Below are 19,512 nucleotides of genomic sequence, written 5' to 3' on the forward strand. Positions count from 1 at the left end.
GTAACAACTAATGAGCTTAGTAAACAATGTACGTAAAAAGCTATTGTTTCAGGAACTGGAGGTATGACCCACCTTGACTCCAGGAAACCATAGCAGTTCCACCTTTGTGCCTCAGGAGGACTGCAGGCAATCAAGACAGTATCTGAGCCATTGTACTACAGGGTGACCTTTGCCCAGGACACAAAGACCACAGTACAGGGCACAGGGACCACCGCCCAGGACACAGATGAAAGGACACTGCCTGCGGCTTTTATCCAATTAACCTTTTTCCTGAATTCCAACCCCCTTACTTACTCTTTTCCTTATAAAAGGGCCCATTTTATACTGGAGTTTAAGACAGTCTATTAGGGTACAAATCCGCTGTCTTCTCAGATTGTCGACCATCTGAGTAAAGTGCTCATAAAGATTCAATCCCTGTCTCTGCTTATTGGGTCTGATAGAGGACAGGCGGCGTGAGCACCAGCTTTTCTGGTTTCATGAATAGTGATGCTATGAACATTGATGTACTCAGTCAAGTAACAAATTGCAATAGAACCCCCTACTACTACTTCCTATTCCCCTGCCCCCCCCCCCCATGCCTGTCCTAGTCCAGGTCTGAGCCCTTCAGTGTGAGTGTAGCTACATCAGCCTCACAGGTGTAAAAAGACTTTTTAAAACCTGCTTTACCTTTACCCTCTCTTCTTTGACTGGACTTTGTCCAGCCAGGTTTATTTATAAGCCACAGAAAGCTCATTAACATAGCTGAACATTCCAGCAATCCGCAGTTCCACCTTTGTTTCTTGCGGCAGGAAGGCACATCCCAGGGAGAAGACACTGAGACATGGCTGAGAGGAAAAGCAGGAGAGACTCCGCTGGAATAAGTATGAAGGGATGCCGGACAAACAATGGGTTTGTCCAAAATGAAGACGTTCTGGAAAAGAGCCTTGATCCAGGCAGCCCAGCAGGCAGCCCACAGCACAGTACCGTGGGCATCCTTGGCCCTGAGGAGCCCGACTTCAAGGACATCCAGCCCTACGCAGGGATGCCCAAGGAGGTGCTGTTTCACTTCTCAGGCCAGGCGCGGTACCGAGTGCCCCGAGAGGTCCTCTTCTGGCTCACCGTGGCTTCTGTGCTCGCGCTCATTGGGGCCACCATAGCCATCATCATCATCTCTCCCAAGTGCCTCGACTGGTGGCAGGCAGGACCCATGTACCAGATCTACCCAAGATCATTCAAGGACAGCAACAAGGATGGGAATGGAGATCTAAAAGGTGCCTGGGGGAGAGAGTTAGGGTAGGGCCAGGAGGAGGTGGGTTTGTGGCTTTCTCTGCCCTTGAAACCGAATTATATCTAGGTTGTATGGTAAGCACATTCCAGTACGCCTGGTCACACCTTGTTTATGACCTTTTTAAAAGCCATCCAGCTGAAGCCAGAAATCCTTCTGATATAATGAGAGACTGCTTGGAGTCCTTAGAGCCCCCAAAGAGTAGTTGAATTTACTTCCCATTAAGTACAAATGCTTAGTGGGTCATCGATTCTAACCTCTTAGTTGAAGCAGGTTTTCTCCTGAAAGTTCCCTGCTTCTGTGCACTTTACAGTTGATTATCTCAGAGTGGCAGCTTAATATTGCTTGGAAAAGTATATGTATTGGCTAGTTGGACAATCTGGTGAGAGTTTCATACTAGTGAAGAAAGTGTAAAAATATTTCAGGGAAAAAATGGTGATGTCATTAAAAGGTGTAGGCTGAGCCTTTAAAGTACAAATCCTGAGAAATGAAGGAAAGGAAAAAAGGCATAGCAGTGGGTTGGTCATTACTTGAATTAAAAATTATTTAAAACAATATCCATATATTAGTAAAAAATAAAGGTAGAAGTAAAAAATTATATTTAAAAAAAGTTACACAAATAATTTCATAGTGAGTTAAGTATAGAATGTCCTTATAATTTATTGTTTAAACCAGGACACTTTTAAGAGTAACATTATGCCAGACAGCATACATAAACTGGAACTGGCCTGGGCAAATCTGTTGATATGGTCACCCTAGTTAAGGGCAGCAATAAAAATAAAACTAACAAGATAATTTTTGATAGTGATACAGTAGTTCCTCTCTATATCATGTTTCACTTATTATGACCTTAGTGTATCGCGGGATTTAAAAAAATATATTTATTTATCACGGATTTTTCGCTATATCGTGGGATTTTGTGGTACTGTATGCGTATGTTGTTAAAGTTACGTAGGTTTAAGAGTGTAGAATATGTTTAAGAACATAAGTAGTGTTTATAAAAGTGTGGAAAAGGTTAATCGTCGGCAGCCGTCCGTCTCGAGACGATGGTGTAGCTTCTTAAGAGTCTATCTGCACCGCCGAAAATGGCTGTGCAGTCCAACTCGGGAGTGACACGGTATCTGTCTCCTCCCGTGTTGAATCGACATCTTGCGATGACGCTGGAGTGTCCTCTCCAGTGAAGCTGAAGCTACAGAGCCTGGGCAGGGTGATATGGAGGGTCTGCTGTTGCCCATGCAGCAGACCCCCCCTCTCTTCGCAGCTGAAGGGTCCAAGGGAAAGACGGAGTCAATACAGCTTGGCTTCAGGTGCGCCACAGGAGTTGCCGGTGTTGACTACAACGTCAAACCGCCTTAGGGACTCCGGCTCCGGATTTTCTGTCGGGGTTTACTCCCTTAGCCTTTACCCTGAAGAGGTATGCCGCAAGGCAGCGGAGGTTTTTTGGAGTCAGAGTTTTCCTTCTCTGATGTGCCCTGACTGGAAGATCGAACCAGCGACACTTAGCTCGCAGGCCGACGCTCAATCCACTGAGCCAAACCAGCCAGGGGCGGAAAAGGTTAATAAGGGAGTGGGAAAGGTTAATCAGGGACTGGGAATGGTTTATAAGTGTGTGGGAAGGGTTTATAAAGCCTTAAAATATATGTAAATACTAAAATAAATGTAAGGTTCTTACTTCGCGGATTTTCACCTATTGTGGGGGGGTCTAGAATGTAATACCCGCGATAAGTGAGGGAATACTGTAATTGCTTTGAAGAAAGTAAAACAATGATTATTTTAATTGAGTGTGGGAGGTAAGAATGAGCTTAAGCTAACTTTAAAATGGTACTAATAAATTCAAAGTCTCCAACTTTTCTTAATAACTAATAAAAAGCTTTTCTTTTGCATGCTCATATCCTTCTCTCTCTTTTTAAAGATCTTCCTGCATCTTAACTAATTGAAATACTATCAGTTCTTCCAAGGTGCGATTCAAACGCATGTCCTGCATTCATGTTTATTTTCTCTCTTTAATTCATCCTGATCAGTGTGTGCCCTCCCTTTGCAGAACTCCTGGTTCTAGCAAAAGTAACTTTTTCTTTTTCTTTTTTAAAAACAAAATAGAGCTAAAATCCCTAAACCCAAAGATACATTCCCCACTTCCTGGTTCTCCCTTTGTACTGCTTTCTAGATACAGGTTTTCCCCACTATACAAAACTAAAGCGTTCTTGTGAAAGCTTTCATAAGCTGAAATGGCAGAAAGGGAATAAGTGATTACCATTAATTTATATGGAAAGATTGTTATGCATCCCTAGACCCCAAAAATAACCTATCAAATCATACCAAGTAACTAGTATATAGTAAAAGCCGAAAAGATATACTAAATATACAGGACACATCTTGCTAATGGATGTGCAAAATGAAGCACAAATACAGACACAGTTCAAAGCCATGTGGTTGATGCTGAGATGCTGAGCGTAGTTCCCCCAGAAAGGCGCATTCTTTGCTGCAGCTGTGGTACCATGGCATCTATAATGCTTGCAGCAAAACAAACACTAAGCACGATATTTTCATCTTTTTTCTTTAAAAAAAAATTATTAATTTTAGAGGGGATGGGAGAGAGAAACATCGGTTTGTTGCTCCACCCATCCATGCACCCGTTGGTGACCTCTGCTGGTGCCTCCACTGGGGCTCAACCCACAACCCTGGTTGGTACATGGGCGACGCTCTAATTCACTGAGCCACCTGGCCAGGGCTCGCCGTTTTTTTCTTAAAAATGAAATCCTCTTCAGATTTCTTTTGGTTAGCAAAAACAGGTGTTAATGTACTCAGGTCTTTGAAAAAGGAAAGTGGCACACCTGCATACCCTAAATTCCTTTAAATACGGCAGCTTCTAATTCACTCGCAGCATTTGTCATTTCCAATAACTCCTTTTTGTTTTTTTGAGGAACTAACTGCTCCCTGCAACCTGTAGGTATTTGTCCTTGAGGTTGAGGGAATTTCGTTATAATCTGAAGAAACTGTTGCAGGTTTCAGTTTGGTTCCGGTGAATGCCTTCTGTCCTCTAGAGGGTGAGCTTGGGATCCCTTTTTCACTTCTACTTTGTGTCTCTCCAGCCCCATTGTTTTTATCATCTTGTTCCTTTGTAACCATTCTTAAGATAGATGGTGTTGTTGTCCTGACTTGAATCAAAATCCCATTGTGCCTGTTGACACGCGGCGAGGTCTCATAGCTGCCCACCCATACGGGGGAATTGCGGCACAACAAGGACAAAAATGGGCCGTCTGTGCCAGGGGAAGGTCATGGCAGGAGGCCAGTGACTGTGTTTTGGGCTCAGTGACTTCCGGCTACTGTGTGACACTGACAGGCTCCTGAGTCTTCATTTAGGACTCTGAACTAGGAGCAAAAGAACACACTACCTGCTAATTACCCTGCAAGGTTCCAAGTACAGTGAGTTTCATTCCCGCATCTCTTCTCAGCCACATCCAGAATTCGCTTCCATGTGAATTCTTGGCTTCAGCACTGTCCAGAGGAAACAGAATTACATATGTGACTGTAATTCTTCTAGGAGCCACATTAAAACAAGTAAAAAAGAATCAAGTGAAATTAATTTAACGTTCTATCTTGCTTAATATTTCAACATATAATCATAATAAAAATATTAAAGAAGTTATCTTACATTCTTTCTTTTCATACAGGGTCTTCAAAATCCAGTGTGTTTTACATTTATGGCACATCTCAGTTCAGACTTAGTCACAGTGTAAGTGGCTATCATATTGGATAATGCAGCTTAGACTATGACCATAAGGGGCCATTTGTTATTCTTCTTTGTACCTTGGCACTTAGCCTAGCACGTGGCTTAGATTAGGTGCTCAAAAACCATGCACAGAATCAATTAACAATACTGTAACTTGGTTTTAAATATAAAAGAATGAACAAGCCACAGACAGATTTTATGTTATGGTAACTTCGTTAGAGGTCAAAGGTTATTGCTAGGAGACTAATTTGATGTTGTAGAACTAGACCTTACTATTTGAATTTTCACTCAAATTCAATGACATTCCAAATATTTTTGTCTTAATATACATATTTTGATTTTAGACATATTCCTTTTATTTTTAATTCTTCAAAAAACCCAAACTTTATTTATTTTTTGTGGCCTTGATTATTTTTCTTCAGGTATTCAAGATAAATTGGACTATATTAAAACTTTAAATATAAAAACTGTTTGGATTACTTCATTTTATAAATCACCCCTTAAAGATTTCCGACATGGTATTGAAGATTTCCGAGAAATCGACCCCGTTTTTGGAACAATGAAAGATTTTGAGAATCTGGTTGCAGCCATACATGATAAAGGTAAACTGAATGGAAAGTGAGTGGGAGAGGGTAGGGGTTGGGAAAAGCATTAAGCGCTCACTTAAAGCATTTTTTTCTTAACTGTCATGTACTATTCTAATATAATCTTTCCCTAACACTTGAAATGCTTTCATTCATTAGGTTTAAAATTAATAATCGATTTCATACCAAACCACACCAGTGATAAACATGCCTGGTTTCAACTGAGTCGTAACCGGACAGGGAAATATACTGATTATTATATCTGGCATAACTGTTCCCATGAAAATGGCATAACCACACCACCCAACAACTGGGTAAGTACCAACTTGCTTGATTTACAAAGTGAAAATGGTCAGATCTTCAAGAATTAAAGTGGCTACCTAATAAAGCCCTTTTAAGGAAAAAAAACTAACGGATATAGTTTATGAGAAGGGGAAAGTTTCCCAAAGAAATAAAAATAAGGACCTCAGCCTTCTGATGTCCCTTGGATTTCTGATTTCGTTGTAGAGCTCATGTGTTCTAGCAAATTAAAACCTATATTCTCCTTTAGCCTCTCATTCCCTTCTTCCCTCACTTCCCACTTCGTCCAACTTAGATTCCATGTCCCATTAGTTTCAAAAGTGGTCTTTCTACTCTCCAGACCTCTTCCCCTTTCTGACACTGTGCCTGCCCCGCCCCCCCCCCCCCCAACAAAACACTATTGGTAAATGGACTCAGCTATCCTTTGTTCTTTCCCTGAACTTTTGCCTCTGGAGATAACAACATACCTTCATTGTCCCCACCTGAAATGAGTCAGCCAGTCTTCTTGAGATCCACATGCCCTCCTTCCTCCTAAACATCCTGCCTGCTCCCAATCTTATCACTCTGAGCAGTAAACTACCCCAAAGAGAGAACAAGAGAACCGGCACTAACACACCTACCTGCCTCCATTCCCACCCTCTTTATACTCGCTTCTTCTACAACATAGGCCACGTGCTACTGTCTGGGGTGACCAGATTTGCGAATGAAATTCCAGGAAGCCCAGTGAAATCTGAATTTTAGATAAACAATGCATATTTTTTAGTATAAAATATTGCATGGGCCATACTTGTATAAATAATTATTCATTGTTTATCTGATATAGAGATTTAATTAGGTGGCTTGTATTTTCTCTGGCAACTCTGTTCCTGTCCCAGGACAGTCCCTCCATGGGCTCTGGTTCATCTTCTCTCCTTTCTGTGTAGCCTTTTACGCGGGATCATATCTCCCCACTCCAGTCCCTCCTTTTCGTTTCTTGACCGTCTCCAAGACCATCTAAACAGTCTGGCTCCTGGGCATCAACGTTCAGATGATGTGAGGGCACTCAAAATCGACACGTGTCAAAGCTGACTGTGCGATCTCCCCCGCCTCCTAAATCCCGGGTTCATCGAATGGTACCAGTATGCCACTGGGTGAACAGGTCATCAGCAAGTCCTGGCAGTTTTACCTTCTTAATTCTTTTTTCCCCAATCCACCCATTTGTTAAAATGATAATGATAATAGCAAACATTTAGTAAATGCTTTCTATGTGTGAGGATCTGTGCTAAGTGTTTTATATTCATTAATTCATTTAATCTACCTTACAATCCTATTAAGTAGACTTTAGTTCCTGTTTTGCAGATGAGCAGAGTAAGACAGAGAAATGTTAAGTACCTTGCCCAAGGTCACACAGCTAGTACAAGACAGGGTTGAGGGCTGGATCTGGTCAGTCCAACTCCACAGTCTGCTTTTAAAAATAGCTGCCTGTACTTCAAACCATATCATCTCATGCCTACAGAACTGTAACCGCTGTGTCTTTTGGTATCCAGTTTCTCTATTCTTCCATCAGTCTTCTACTGCAACCAAGGTTGTGTTTTTGTTTTAATGTAACAGTTGACACATACAAAAGTATATGTAATATATGATAGATGTATAAACACCTGGCAGTATACCCATATAATGGAATATTACTTGGCAATAAAAAGGAATAAACTGTTGATACACACAACATTGATGAAGCTCAAAATAACTACACAGAGTGAATGAAGCCAGACAAAAGATTACACATTATAATTCCACTTACATTAAATTCTAGAAAATCTACACTCATCTATAGTGACAGGAAGTAGGTTAGTTGTTTAGAAATGGGAGGGAGACAGGAGGAGTGGGAGAGTGAGATTTAGGGATGACAAAGGATGGATGTGCTTACTGTTTTGAGCATGGAGAGAGGTACACATTTGTCAGAACTGATCCAACTGTACACTTTAAATATGTGCGGTTTATTATATTCAATTATATCTGAGTAAAACTGTTTAAAAATATTTGTAGTATATATCTCAGCTAGGAACATAATAATGTCGTGAACATCAGTGAACCCTTCCCCAAATTAAGAATTGGAACAGGACCAGCCCTGCTGAAACCACCTGTGTGTGGGGTCTTCTCTGTCCCTCATCCTGCCTCCTCTCAGAGGGAACCACTACTTTGAATGTGGGGTGTTGAAGTCCTTGCTTTTGTTTTGCCTTTACTACCTATGCTACATATTTTTTTAAAGTTTATTATTTCGTTTATTCTGTCTTGAACTTTACGAGATGTATTATGCCACATGCAGTTTTTTTTTTTTTTTAATTGTTTTTCCATTACAGTTGTCCCATTTCCCCCCTCAACATGTAGTCTTTTGTTACTAGCTTTCCCCCCTTCATTGTTTGGTGTGTGTGGTTCATACATTTTCACCGTGTAAATATTCTGTGATTTACTTATCTCATCTTCGATGGGAAGTTGGGCTGGTTCCAGTTTTCTTTTTACTATTAACTCTGCCATTGTAAACATTCTCATTAATCTACTTCTCCTGGGGCACATGTGCAAGAGCTTCTTGAAGGTAAATGACTAGGAGTGAAATTGTTGGGTGTAAGAGACCACATGCTTAACTCTACCAGATAATGCCACTTTGATTATCAAAATGGTTGCACCAATTTATAGAGTAGAGTTCTTCATACTTTCTGGATACCAATTTTTTCTTGGTTATATCTACTGTAAATATCTTATCCTGGTTTGTGTCCAGGTGGGCCAAGAGGTGAGCTGACAAAAGTATATCTACTCAGAAGTCAGCGACTACTACTTAGCTCCACCCAGTTGTTGCCATGGAAATGTAGACCCTGTGTGACTAGGTCTTCCAACTAAAAAAAGAAGAAGATGCATGCAGAATCCATTTGTTTTTCAATGTTGTCCAGATGTCCTCTTTAGCATGAAATGAACATCTGTCCCAAGGTAGAGCCCTGAGGAACTGTCACATTTAAGGACCCTCTGCGTGACTGAGAAGGAGTGGTGGGACATGAGGGAGAGTCAACCAGGAGTCATGTCATGGAGCCACGGGTGTGAGCATTTCCAGAAAGAGGAAATCTGTACCACTGTTGAACACTGCTGGGTACCAACGCCTGAAGTTGCTAGATTTTTTTTTTTAACAGTGCAGAGGTCCTTTATGTTTTTACACTTACGCCATGAATTAATAGGGAGCAGCCCAGGCTCCTTTCCACTGGTCCTCACACAGCATGCGTCTCTAGGTGGAGCGGCCTCGCCCTGCCGTTGAGCCCAGGCACCTTTCTCTTTGGCTTCCTTCTTGTAGGTGCCTGTGTATGTGGCCAAAGGTCTAGAGAACATAGAGCGGGTGCCTCTCCTCTTCCCCTTTGTAATTCATTTGGTGAATTACTGGAAGATGGTTCCAGCCAAAAGGGGAGGACTAGTAGAATTTTTAATTGAACGATTGTAATATTTTCCTGAGGATACAGTTTAAATAATCACTCTGTGTTCAAACATGACCAGTAAAATGTGTCTTTTTCCCAAATTGATCATCATTTGCTTTTCTTCACAAGCAGCAGTCCAGAGCTGGGATAGAAAATATGCTAGAAATGTCTGCTCCATAACTTGGCCTTATCATACATTTGAGAGCATTACTTTGCTATTGTAGTTGGTATAAACAGCTTCTACTATACAAACACATCACAACATGTTTGGCAGGGGGGCATTAGGCCAGTGGGTGGCATTTTAGGGAATTAATTTACCTGATATTCTCCCTAAAAGAAAAATTCTGGAGATTTGTGCACTCAGCCTGGGATGAAGGCCAGGGATAGAAATTACCAATTTTTTATGGGCAATACCATCATATGAATAATGCCAAGTAACTGATTTGCTGCTTTCTGTTTGCCAGTTAAGTGTTTATGGAAATTCCAGTTGGCACTTTGACGAAGTACGAAACCAATGTTATTTTCACCAGTTCACGAAAGAGCAACCTGACTTAAATTTCCGCAATCCTGATGTTCAAGAAGAAATAAAAGTGAGTATAGGCATCCACGCCAACTTCTCTATGATATGCTGCTTACATGGTTATTTGATACACTTTATGCTGAAAAACAATTGTGTGGGCAAAATCAAGTTGTGTAGTTAAATTCTGGGATTAAGTGTCAGTCAGATGCAGACACAGACTCTCAGATATTTTAGTGGAGCCTTCCTTCCTCTAACGCAAAATCATGGCAGTGGGAGGGAGGCAGAAGCACCTGCTGCCTTAGCTCTGCGTTGCCCCTGTGCCTGTGACCGTGCGCTGGTGCGGTGAGTGGGCCAGAGGTGAGCTCCGGTGTCTGGCCCCGGCGTCTGGCTCCGGCGTCTGCACCAACCCCACCATGGGCTGTGGTGAGTTCTTTGCCTTTCAGATTCTTCACCTATACAAAACACAGTTGATGCAGTATTTGCCTCACAGGACTTTTTGAACATCAGCTGAGATAACAAACCACGCACAGCACTTCTGTATTCACTCGGTGATGAGTGTTCCCTTGATGTCCTCTCTGCGTGCCAGGTCCTGTTCTAAGCACTGAGAATGTAACAGTGAATAAAAACATCCCTGCCCTCAAGGAGTTTCTAGTTTACTGAGGGGACATTAGACAGTTACCAACCAAATATGTCATGCTAAGTGTAGGGGTCTCGAAGCGTCGGGGAGCTGATTCAGAGATAGCCCTAAAATGAGGTCCCGCTTGGAGAAAAACCTGAATTTTGAAAGGGAGCCGTGTGAATAGCTGGGGAAAGAGAATTTCAGGCAGAGAGAAGAGCAAATGCAGAGGCCGGGGAGAGTTTGCTTCCTGTGTTTCAGGAACGACCTGAGGCCAGTGCCTAGCATTGCCAGATAAAGTGACAGGACACCTGGTCAAATTTTAATTTCAGATAAACAATGAATAATGCAATATTTGGGACATACTTCTTCTATAAAATTATCCATTGCTTATCTGAAATCAAAACTTAACTGGCTGTCCTGTATTTTACCTGGCAACCCTACCAGCATGCTGGAGTGAAATGAGGGAGAGAGTTAGGGGAGCTGAGGTGCCAAGGGAGGTGGGGGCTGATGCTTTAGGGCCGTGGGTGTCGTTGGAAGGGCTGCATGCTGAGCTACTGAAGGTCCCTCTGAGGTCTGTGCACAGGCGATTTCCTGCCACAACCCAGGTGAGAGCTGATGGGGCTTTATTCTTACCGGCATGGTGACCATTCCAACAATCCCTGACACGTAACTCACAATAAACATTAGCTGTGTTGCTGTTGTCATTATCGCTGCTGCTCCGGCTGTAGTGGGTAAGAATTTAGGTTGGCGGGGAAGTACTCTGAGGTAGGTGGGGTGGAGACCATAGCAGAGCAGAGAGGCATGGATTCCTTTCTACAGCTCGCCATGCAGCCAAATGGAGAGGATGTGGGCGCCATGTTGGAACCACGAAGGCACCTACACTCCTTAGGTTGTTCTTGTTTTGTTTTTAAATAACAGCTTTGAGATATAATTCACATACTACAAAATTCACCCCTTTCCAGTGTATCGTTCAGTGGTTTTAGTATATTCACATAGTTATGCAACTGTTACCACTAATTTTAGAACATTTTCATCACCCTGAAAAGAAATTCATACCCATTAGTAGTCACTCCCCAGGGTCCCCTTTCTTATTCCCCCAGGGCCCTGGCAACCAGTAATCTACTTCTTGTCTCTATGGATGTGCCTATTCTGGGCATTTCCTAGAAATGAAATCAGATAATTATCTATCTGTGATACATAGCTATATTTATAATCTATATTTAACTATTTGAGAAACTGCCAAATTGTTTTCCAAAGCAGCTGCACCATTTGATATCCCCACGGGCAATGTGTGAGGGTTCCAGTTTCTCTGCCTCCTCACCAACACTTGTTATTGTCTGTTTATTTGATGGTAGACTTCCTAGTGGGTATGAAATGGTATGTCAGTGTGGCTTTGATCTGCATTTCCCTGATGGCTAATGACATTGAGCATCTTTTCATGTATTTATAGTTTATTTTTATATCTTCATTGAAGAAATGTCTATTCAAATCCTTCGCACATTTTTAAATTGTGTTGTCTTTTTGCTGTTGAGTTGTAAGCATTCTTTATATATTCTAGATACATTATTTGTAATTAATTTTACTCCATTCTCTGGGTTCCCTATTTACTGTCTTGATGATGCCCTTTGAAGCACAAGAGTTTTTCATTGTTATTATGTCTAATTTATCTACTTTTTTATTTCGTTGCTTGTGCTTTTAATGTCATAGTTAAGAACCATTGCCTAGCCTAAGGTCATGAAGATTTACTTCCATGTTTTCATCTAAGAGTTTTATAGTTTTGGCTCTTACATTTAATATATGCTGTGAGGGGATCCAATTTCATTCTTTGGACTGTGGTTATCTAGTTATCCCAGCACCATGTGTTAAAAAAGGATCATCTTTCCCGCATTAAACCATCTTGAAACCCTTTTCAAAATTAATTGAACATCAATGTCAGGGTTTATTTCCAGACTCCGTTCTGTTCTGTTGATCTATATATCTGTCCTTATGCCAGTATCACACTGTCTGGATTAGTATAGCTTTGTAGTAAATTTTGAAATTGAGAGGCATGAGTCCTACAACTTTGTTCTTCTCTTTCAAGATTGTTTGTCTATTGATTTCCATATGCATTTTAGGATTCCCTGCAGGAAGCCTGCTGCTAGGATTTGGTAGGGTTTACGCTGACTCTACATCAGTCTGGGAGAATATTGCCACTTTATGATAATAGGTCTTCTGATCCATGAGCACAGGATGTCTTTTCACTTATTTAGGTCTTTAGTTTCTTTCAACAATGTTTTGTTGTTTTCATGTACAAGCCTTACATTTCTTTTGTGAAATATATTCCTACAGACTCCTTAGTTTTAGGACTGTTTCTACTATCTCTGTTGGATGTTTTGCAGGATTTAAATAAATTGCTTTGGGATCTGTTCTAGAAGCAGGTACCATGTCAGGACGGCCCTGTCTCTTTAGAGGATGAAGGTGTGGAGGTTTAAGGGGTTACAGACACAGTTAGCAGACTAACTAGGGGTTAGTTTTAAACTTCTCTGGTGGAATGTGGCCTCTCTGCTTCTCCATCATTTAAGATCATTTGCAAACCCAGACCTCCCTCTACCCTCCGTATATACTTATTGGGCACTTACTTTGTGCCGAGTGCTTTACCTGGATCATATCATTTAATGCTCAGAACAAGCCTAATTCAGGAGGGTATGACCATTTTACAGAGAAGGAAACTGAAGCCTAAAGAGATGAAGTCACCCACCTGGGGAAAGAAGGGCCTGGACTCAAACCCAGGCATTGGGACTCCAAAGTCCTTGCTCTTAACCACAACTCCACATAGAATTTGAGGCAAATTGTTTCTCTCTGTGTGCTTCATTTTCCTACACACTTTTCTTCCAAGGAGGTTTTCAGTTTGAACTTCATAAATGTGAGTAAAATCCAGTTAGTTTATCAGGCGGTGGATTTCTTTAGGCTCCTAGTGGAATTGTGGTGGTTTGTCTAAAGATGTTTAGACAAGTGTGATAAATTTTGCCAAAATGGGCCAGCCAATACAGTAACTATTTTTGACTAGCCCATCTGTTCTCTTGCTGGCATCCAAGTAGTTGAGTGTGTGAATAGGAGCCTTATTTACTAGTCTGGCAGGATGCAGTCCCTCTTGGGATGAATCATTACTGTCTCCAGTTGAGAGGTTAGATAGTATTTGCAAGTTGGTTTAGAAGATTTGCTATTAGAAGTAAATCAGACAGGCCAAGAACGGAAGGCTCTTTGCTCCTGGAAAGTGACCTTTCACATAGAGGGGACTTCGACACCCTCCCATACCCGCAGCAGTGCCGATCTCTTCAGTAGTTTAGCAGGTTAATTGCAGCCCAGAACGTTTGTGGTGAGGAGGCATTTGGAATTGGTTTGCATACCAATATGTCCTCAAGGAGCCTGAGCTTTCTTCCTTCTGGTTCCCCTCAGATTTCAGACTGTCTGCACAGTGGGAGGCCGGCATGCAGGGGACACCCAGCACAAAGCACCGTCCTCTCTCCTCCTCTTTGTTGTGCCCCTTGCACTGGTCATCATGAACCTCCCAGGGTTTGCGTGCTGTCTGCTTAGAAAGTCAGGAAGCCTTCTTGGAGGAGTGGGAGCCTATATATAACTTGTCCAATTACTTTGGTTTTTATTTACCTTCCAAATCTCTTATTTCATAAATGAGAAAACTGAGGCCTGGAGAGGGAAGTGACCCAGTGGGTTAGTGGCACAAGGGGGAGAGACTCCAGATGCTCTGACCCCATGTCTGGGGCTCAGTAGAACCCTGGATCTGCCCTGTGAGAGGGACTTCTGAGCCCTGGGGAGCTAGTGTGTTCACAGCAGCTGGGGACAGGGAGCCCACACGCCCTCCCAGTGTAAGATGGAATCCAGAGTCAATGTCAGCTCTGCTCCACCCCCACTGAGCACGGCATTGCTGGAGACCAGCAGCTCCACTGAAAATAAAATTTACTCACTGCCTGCTTAATAAGCCAGCTCTATGCTTGATGATGATAATGGCGCCATTTATTGCACTTCCTATATGTCATACATTTTATTTTAAATCACTTACCCATTTAACAATATGCATTGCATGTTGATCATAAGCGAGAGCTATTCTGGTTGGTAAGCTAGACACACGTTGTGGCTGCCATGGGGTAATATTCTGAAGTGGGTGATAGCCACACAGGCAATTACAGTCAAGTGTGCTGAGTGACCATGACAGTGGGACCACGGGGCTGGCACCTAACCTGGGTGTGGAGCCATGGAGGCGGAGATCAGGGAAAGTTTTCAGACGAAGCAACAATACCTAGTAGATGAGTACGAACAGGCTAAGTGAAGAGGTGGGAGTGTTTCAAGCAGAGAGAAAACATGGGTTATGGCACCGAAGTGATAGGAGTTGTCCCCTATGGCTGGGACATAGTATAGGAGAGGGAGCTTGACTCAGCATGACTAGGGAGGGATGAGGTCTGAGCAGCACTGAAGGTTGTGGTAAGGACTTGGGTTTAAAAGGTCTTACAAAAGGAAATGATTTTTGATTTGCATTTTGAAAAATCAGTCTGGCTTTGGAGAAGAGGTTTGAGTGGAGCAGGTTTGGAGGCTGAGAGGCCAGAAAAGAGGGTGGGATAGTGATCAGGAAGGTGATGCTGGGGCTCTGGACCCAGGGGGTGGCGTGAGGTTGCAGAGAAATCATCAGGATGTAGTAGGGTCAGTGTGACTCCCAGGCTTGGGATTTGAATGCTGACTGGGTGATGGTACCATTTCCCCACATGGTAGGCACAGGACAGAGAGGGGGTATGTCTTAGTTCCGCAGAGTTTGAGCTCTCTGTGAGACAGCCAGGCATTCAATGGATAGTTGAATATAGGACATGGAGCTCAGGGACTTGTCTGGTCTAGAGATCAAACTTTGGGACTTGCTGACATATGGTTGGAGCCTACAGAGGTCAGGCAGGCAATATCAGTGAGAGAGCGAGGCTGGCTGAGATGAACCGGGATCAGTTGCAGCTTAGCTCCAGGTGATTGTTGTTACGTGGGAATGAGGGCCAGGTGTTGGTGGACCTTCCAGTTTAAAAAAGAAAAGCATAGCAAGTAAGTCAGGGTGCCATAGGGTTCCAGTTCTGATGCCACCACTTACTGCATGACCTTAGTCAAGATATTTCATCTCCCTGTGCCTCAGTTCCCTTGCTGGTAAAATAGGAACAATAACAGGACTTACCTCGCGGGGTTGTTTGGGGATTAAAAGGTGTGACCTTTGTAAAGCACTTGGGACAATGTATTCCTTATTATATAAATACTTGTTAAATAATCAACAAATGGATAGATAAACCAGTAAATACTGTTGTGAAGTGAAATGAAGAGAAGGTATAAGATGGAGCCCCCAGGAGCACTGACATTGGAAGGCCTGCTGAGTACACAGATAAGGAGGGGCAAGCCAGGTGCGGGATGTCCTGCAGTAAGGGACGGACTTGTCGAAGACAGGGTTAGTCAGCACTGTCCAACATGGCAGAGATCAGGACATATAAAGACCAAAATGTCAATTGACTCTAGCGTCAATAACTTCATAACCTCACGAAACCCTGCAGGTGGGTATTACTTTATTTAAGGTCTAGCAAGGTCATGCTGATGCCCTAGCTCATGCAGCTGGACCCGGGTTGGGGAGAGAAAGGATAGAACATGGAAGGTTCAGATTCCAGAGCTTCCAGAGCTCGGGACCCTTCCTTTGCTCCCTGCTCCTGGAGGCCTTAGCAAGGATTTTACCAAGATTTCTGAGTGGCACTACAGTCAGTTTTATTTCCTTTGCCTGTATACAGAGATTAGTTTTCTTTCTGCACTTCTGAAGTATCCTATACTTCCTCATTCCTTCTTGCGATGGATGATGTAGGGTTTATGTCATTATCAAAAGGAAGTCTTAGAGATCATCACATGTATGAGCAGAGCTTCTCTTTCACAGACCTGGCTTTTTAGGTAAGCGGGCCCAGTAACTTTGGTCACTTTCAAAGGAAAGGTCTGCCTCAAGGTTTTGTGAATTTGGATATCAATAATGTTGAAATAACTCCCTTTTTACTCAGAGTAGTGAATTGCTTAAGGAGGAAAGAATGAACAGGTGCCTGGTGAGAAACCGGGACTGTGTGATGTTGTGGGAGTTAGACGGGAATCGGGGGCTCAGTGTATGGTCCCCAGAGTCCTTTGGGGCTTACATGGGTCATCCAGTCCTGGTGGGACCAGGCTCTGTGCCCATTCCCACACCTGACCCCACAGGACTCTGGGAGAACTTAATTGGAGTAAAGAAAGGTTAATGATTAAAATCTGGGGCTCTTTTTTCTCACCTGATCGAGAGCATAAATAGCACAAAGCAAATATTTTCCAAGAGCAAATTTTGGATTATCTGGGTGAAAACTTAAGCATTTAAAATGACGGTGAAAAATAAGCACCCAGCTTCTGCTGTTTGGCTTCATCAAACAATGATAATGTCTCTGGCTGGACTGAAGTGAAAACCCCTGCCAGGGCCATCACCCTCTGCCGGGGCACCTGTTTCTCATCGTTGAATGTTGGGTCAGTCGTTAAGAAGGCTGAGGGCCCCTCCTTAAATGGGGAAGGACCCCATGAATAACACTAGGAGCTGTATCCCAGGAAATCAGTGCTCAGAAGCTTCATGTTTCCGACAACATGGTGTTGATTGTTTTCCCACGTTGCTGTCAGGGGTGCTTGGCTGGATTACACTACTTGTTCCACCCGGATCCTCTGCCCCTGGTCCCTCTAGTGCCAACAGCGCCACCTGTTTGTAGCTCATGGTTGTAGCTCCAGGGCTCTGCGGAGTGCCTGGCCCAGAGTGCCTGGAACTCAAATACTTACTGAATGAATACATTTGATAAGGAGTAAGAGCAAACCTGTGGGCTTCGTGCCCTAAAGAAAAATTCCTGGTTGTGTGGAGTGTGAAGCTTGTAAAAATTTGGGGTCTTTTTAAAACAAAGACTGTATAATTAGGTACAGACAAATGAGTGCTTATTTAGAAGGAGGAAAGAAGCTGGGTAGGAAGGGGCTCATACAAGTGAGGGTCCTAAAGCCTGGGCATTAAAGCCACCTCGATCCTGTCCTACAGGTGAGGTGCCCTGATACCTGTTGACTTGTCTAGCTCAGCCTCTAACCGTTTGCCCTCACTTCTTGCCATCCCGCAGTACTGGGCTCCTGGGCAGATCCTACTCTTTCACCCTCTTGTATTATTACCTTGTTCCTCTCCTTTAAAGTTTTATACTGGCTTTGGCTTAAATATTTTTGCATTACAATCTGATCGTCTAGCTGGGGATTCCAATAAAACTCTGGAGTCCTGGACCTGCCTGTTGTATTTTGCTCTTGCTCGTAGTTCCAGGGCTTAGCTAAGTGCTTGGCTCAGAGTTGGAACTCGAATACCTATTGAATGAATACATTTGGTAAGAAGGTGAGATGCTAGTAAGAACAGATTTATGGGTTTGGTGCCCAAAGAAAAATTCCACTGGGTAGTGCTAACAAAGTTATTTGGGTCAATGTGTTTATACTAAGGATTGTCAGCAGCAGAGCCTGCTTAGATTTGAAAAAAATTTCCCAGCTTTGCCATTTGAAAATATCGCCTTAAGGGAATTGACCTCAGCAGCGTGAACCTAGAGATGCCATAGTCACATGTTTATAAGAAACACTTCAAACAAGTGATTTTGGGGGTAGTCCTCAGTAGGGTCTGTGCCTCTGTTCCCCTCAACAGGTGAAGAGTGGCTGCTTAACTCTAGTACTTTGAATTACAGGTGGTTCTGCTCTAATGTGATGTATTCCTATAAAAGCTTCCATTCAGCAAGGAGTGATCTAAGAGCCGAGTGGGGAGAGCTCCTGTCCCTTTGCAGAAGGGCAGCTGTGGTCAGTGCTGGCCTAGGCCCGGCCGAGAGGGGATGCCTCAGGGTGGGATGGGGAGCTGAGACCTAGGCCCTCTGCTTTTCAAGGGCCTGCTCCTCCCAAATGCCTCAGTACAGGCCACAATTGGTTCATGCTGTGCAGCAAACAGTCCAGAATGCTCTTCCTCATCTCGCTCCCTGATGAAATCCCATTGGCCACATTCAAACACTAGCTCTTCCTTTTCTGGTAGTACTCACCCAGGTGAAAGTAGACCATCTTGGAGCTCCAACAGTCTTGCAGACAGAGAACTGTCCTCTGATGAGGCTGAACTGTGCTCCTCCCTGCATTATCAGGTAACCCCAACAGTGTCCTCAGCTATTCTGTAGATGCCTCCAAGCCATGGAACAAGCTCTGCATGCTTTTTTCATATCTCAGCAGGATCCCACCATACTCAACTCATTCCAGCTCGCTATACTTCCTTCTTTTATTCCATGACAGGTTCACTAGGTACCAGGTAGCATATCAAAGACAAGGGAAACAAAAGGGAAGCTGCAGGCTTCCCCTCAAGCATCTCCTAGTGTGGCGGAAGGGCCTTTCATGACTGGGTGCTGAATTGTTGGTCTTCTCTAGGTCTGGAATGACCTTTAAGGCATGAGGAGGAGGATATGGTTCCCAGTTTCTCCTGAGTCCTATCTTTCATTTTGAGTGGATTTTTTAAACTTTGGAAACATGCTTGTAACATCAATTATAATTGTAACATTCTGAATGCGAATACGAGGGAGGTATGGGAGTACATAAATGCAATTATTGAGTTTATTATACTGAGGCTCTACTATGCTAAATGGATAAAAATACACTATGAGGGCTGTGCATGTTTCATATGTAGAGGTGGTTGTTTTATTAACAGACACAATCTTTATTAAACATTGTGATAATGGGTAGTTAATGTAACCAAGTATTTTGCTTCTTTGTTTTAGGGAATTATACAGTTCTGGCTCGCAAAGGGTGTTGATGGCTTTAGTTTCGAGGCTGTTAAATTTCTTCTAGAAGCAAAGCATCTGAGAGACGAGGCCCAAGTGAATAAGACCCAAATCCCGGTAAAGTTTTTAGACATTTTTTTCCCTTTCCTTAAAATGTCAGCAGAACCTTCCTTTTAGTCTCAGACACCAATCGCCAGAGATGCATTCTGTCCTGTCTGTAGGAAGTACTCTAAATCATT

At 43.0% G+C, this 19,512-nt stretch overlaps 1 protein-coding gene across 1 annotated transcript in view; it reads left to right on the forward strand.

Annotated features, from left to right (window-relative positions):
- Positions 1–738: 738 nt before the first annotated feature.
- SLC3A1 (solute carrier family 3 member 1) overlaps positions 739–19,512 on the forward strand; it is a 30,064-nt gene continuing 11,290 nt past the window's right edge. The window contains exons 1-5 of the mRNA XM_090281237.1: positions 739–1,250; positions 5,417–5,596; positions 5,738–5,892; positions 9,777–9,902; positions 19,271–19,390. Coding sequence (XP_090137363.1) covers positions 821–1,250; positions 5,417–5,596; positions 5,738–5,892; positions 9,777–9,902; positions 19,271–19,390 — 1,011 coding nt within the window. The 5' untranslated portion in view covers positions 739–820. The remainder of the gene's footprint in view (positions 1,251–5,416; positions 5,597–5,737; positions 5,893–9,776; positions 9,903–19,270; positions 19,391–19,512) is intronic.

The sequence above is a fragment of the Furipterus horrens genome, unplaced genomic scaffold (assembly GCF_987537825.1).
Source record: "Furipterus horrens unplaced genomic scaffold, mFurHor1.1.pri manual_scaffold_6, whole genome shotgun sequence".
NCBI classification, from domain to species: Eukaryota; Metazoa; Chordata; class Mammalia; order Chiroptera; family Furipteridae; genus Furipterus; species Furipterus horrens.